This window comes from Phaethon lepturus, unplaced genomic scaffold (genome assembly GCF_000687285.1).
Source record: "Phaethon lepturus isolate BGI_N335 unplaced genomic scaffold, ASM68728v1 scaffold32753, whole genome shotgun sequence".
Classification (NCBI taxonomy): domain Eukaryota; kingdom Metazoa; phylum Chordata; class Aves; order Phaethontiformes; family Phaethontidae; genus Phaethon; species Phaethon lepturus.
The window spans coordinates 8,657-11,110 of NW_010527511.1; the positions used below are offsets into that span (position 1 = coordinate 8,657).

General features: G+C 38.7%; 1 protein-coding gene across 1 annotated transcript in view; it reads right to left on the minus strand.

Moving 5' to 3' along the window:
- DDX59 (DEAD (Asp-Glu-Ala-Asp) box polypeptide 59) overlaps positions 1 to 1,290 on the minus strand; it is an 8,626-nt gene extending 7,336 nt beyond the window's left edge. The window contains exon 1 of the mRNA XM_010283411.1: positions 472 to 1,290. Within this exon, the coding sequence (XP_010281713.1) occupies positions 472 to 1,290 (819 nt within the window). The remainder of the gene's footprint in view (positions 1 to 471) is intronic.
- Positions 1,291 to 2,454: the final 1,164 nt, after the last annotated feature.

Below are 2,454 nucleotides of genomic sequence, written 5' to 3' on the forward strand. Positions count from 1 at the left end.
ATAACTAGACAATTTCAGAAATTATATAACCCCAAATTCCTGTAGTTATTTAATGGTCAGTCGAACATATTCCAACAGAAATTACTCTGTGAAATTATGCAAATGCAAAATAATCTCTTTCAGACATCTGATATACGAAGACATAGAACAAGTACTTGCAGAGTGTCTGGAATTATTTTCACTTTCTATTTTAAGAAGTTTACCACAGAATTTAGTTACCTTTTTGAACAAGGAGAAACTGTACAATAGGTAATAGAGTTGCTTTATCTCCTGACAAAAGTGCAAAAACATTCGAAGTCATTAAAAATAATCAGCACCTCCCACTCTCCAAGAAGCAATGTTCCATCAATCAGAAGTAAAATAAATCATTGAATGTCCATAAAAAACACTGCAATTACATTCTCAGTTACATTCGGAATCCAAAAGACAAAGTTGCAAACCACTTTCTCTAAACACACAAAGTTTCATTACCTCTTCCAAAACCTTCATAATAACAGGGAGTAGGAAGGCTGCTGTTTTTCCGGAGCCCGTGTCTGCACTAGCCACAATATCCCTCCCTAACAATCCAACCGGGATCATTTGCATTTGTATGGGAGTTGGGACTTCATAGCCAGAATTCTTTAAATTATGGTTTAGAGTTTCAGGAAAACCACAGTGTTCAAATTCTACAATAGGTCTTGGAACTTGCTGGCCCTGGACAGCAATACCCAGCTGCAGTTTAAGGTTCTCAATCTGCTCATCTCGCAAACCTAAAATAAAGGAATGATCTTTGTAAAAATAAGGTGTATTAAGCAGGTGAGTTTCTGCTTGAGATTCTGCTTTTGTGAGTCGATCAGATTTTAGCTTTTTTCCCTTTTCTTGAGATTGTAGAAGGTGTTTGGCTTTACATTCCAAGCTACAAACATCTTCATCTGTTTTATCACAGATATACTCTCCATAGCGACCACACACAACACATACAGGTTCTCCAGGTTCTGCCCAACGCTGGGATTTGCTGAAGGATTTTATGGGTTCTTCTGAAGAGTTATCTTCATCAGTATTTTGGTTGTCCTTTCCCAAAGTTCTACTGGCATCACCAAGATCCGCAGCTACAGGTTCTATGCATCTTTGTACAACTTCATTCAAATTGCATCTTGAAACAGAAGTTTCTGTTCTAACTGATTTACAGTCTTGGAAGTCAGTGGTCTCCTCTAGCAAAGATCCTCCAGAAGACAATTTATTCTTCTTTGCTGTACAACTTTTGTCATCATCATCAGCCCTCTTGACTTTAACAGATCTTGGCAGAAACATGCTTCAGTATGCTAGAAAGAAAATTGTTGCAGTCATTAGAAGCTGCTACCATTGAGAGGTATATTTTATTGTTACCACAAAAAAAATCTGAAGTCTAGGAAATAAATTTGCAAACCTAGAAAGCAACTTTCAATCCCTGAAAAGATCTAGAAACTGCCTTGTTTAAAAGCGATCTTGGTCTTAACAATGTTGATGCAATGTAAAGCAATACTTTAACAGTGGAAGCATGGAACAATACAGACAGATCCATCTACAGTTAGTTTTCAGTATTAGACATTTGCAGTGGAATAAAAAGTGATTTTCACTATCTGTTGGGAAATTTATCCATTTTGAGAGTCAGTCATAGTTAAATCCTTGGAGAGTTTAATTGTTTCTAGGATGAGATATAGAAGTAAAACATGTATTCTTCTAAGTTATGAAAACAAACAAAATTACCAGGTTTGAAAATTATATGAAATTTAGTACAGGACCCACACAAGCCACTCCTTTTGTTGTCCTTTTCAAAATCCACCCAAATTTAAAAAGGCTATAAACTTTGAAATGTGTTTAGAGTCCAGCTCTGTTTGTTCAGGGTGTCAAAGAAGGAGCAAAAACCTCTATGATCAATTTTCCAAGTCTCTACTGAATACAAGGAAGCCGAATTAAGCATCTGTAAATAACTAGAACTTTTATATTCTGAAACTTTCAGTAGTTGACTCTGAAAGCATCAGACGTTCTCACCAATCGTTTTGTATGGCACAATCCATAAACAAAGTACACGAAATACTGTAACTGTATTCTGAATTAATCATACCGTGCATTACTAGCCTCTGTCAACTTCTTTTTACAGCAGCTTTCTAAAAATACAGAAAGCTACCTCTGTGCTTACAGACAGCTTTTTCTCGGCGTAAATCAAAGCAATTCGGAGCGGTGAAGTACCAGCAGGAAGCCCACCGCCCAGACGAGCTCTGCTGACTGAAAGCCGCGGGTAGAGCACGGGCAGACCCGAGGCGCCTGGAAGCGGGCTGCTCCCCCTCGCTATTGGATCAGAAGCCAGATCTCGCCACTTAATTCTTCGCACCTAATGAGAAGTTCCCACAACAAACCTCTTTACAAAGTCGGTAACCTTTCGGGTGAGGGGAGCAAACCGCGCTCACGACGAGTGCCAGGCCGGGAAGGCGGCTA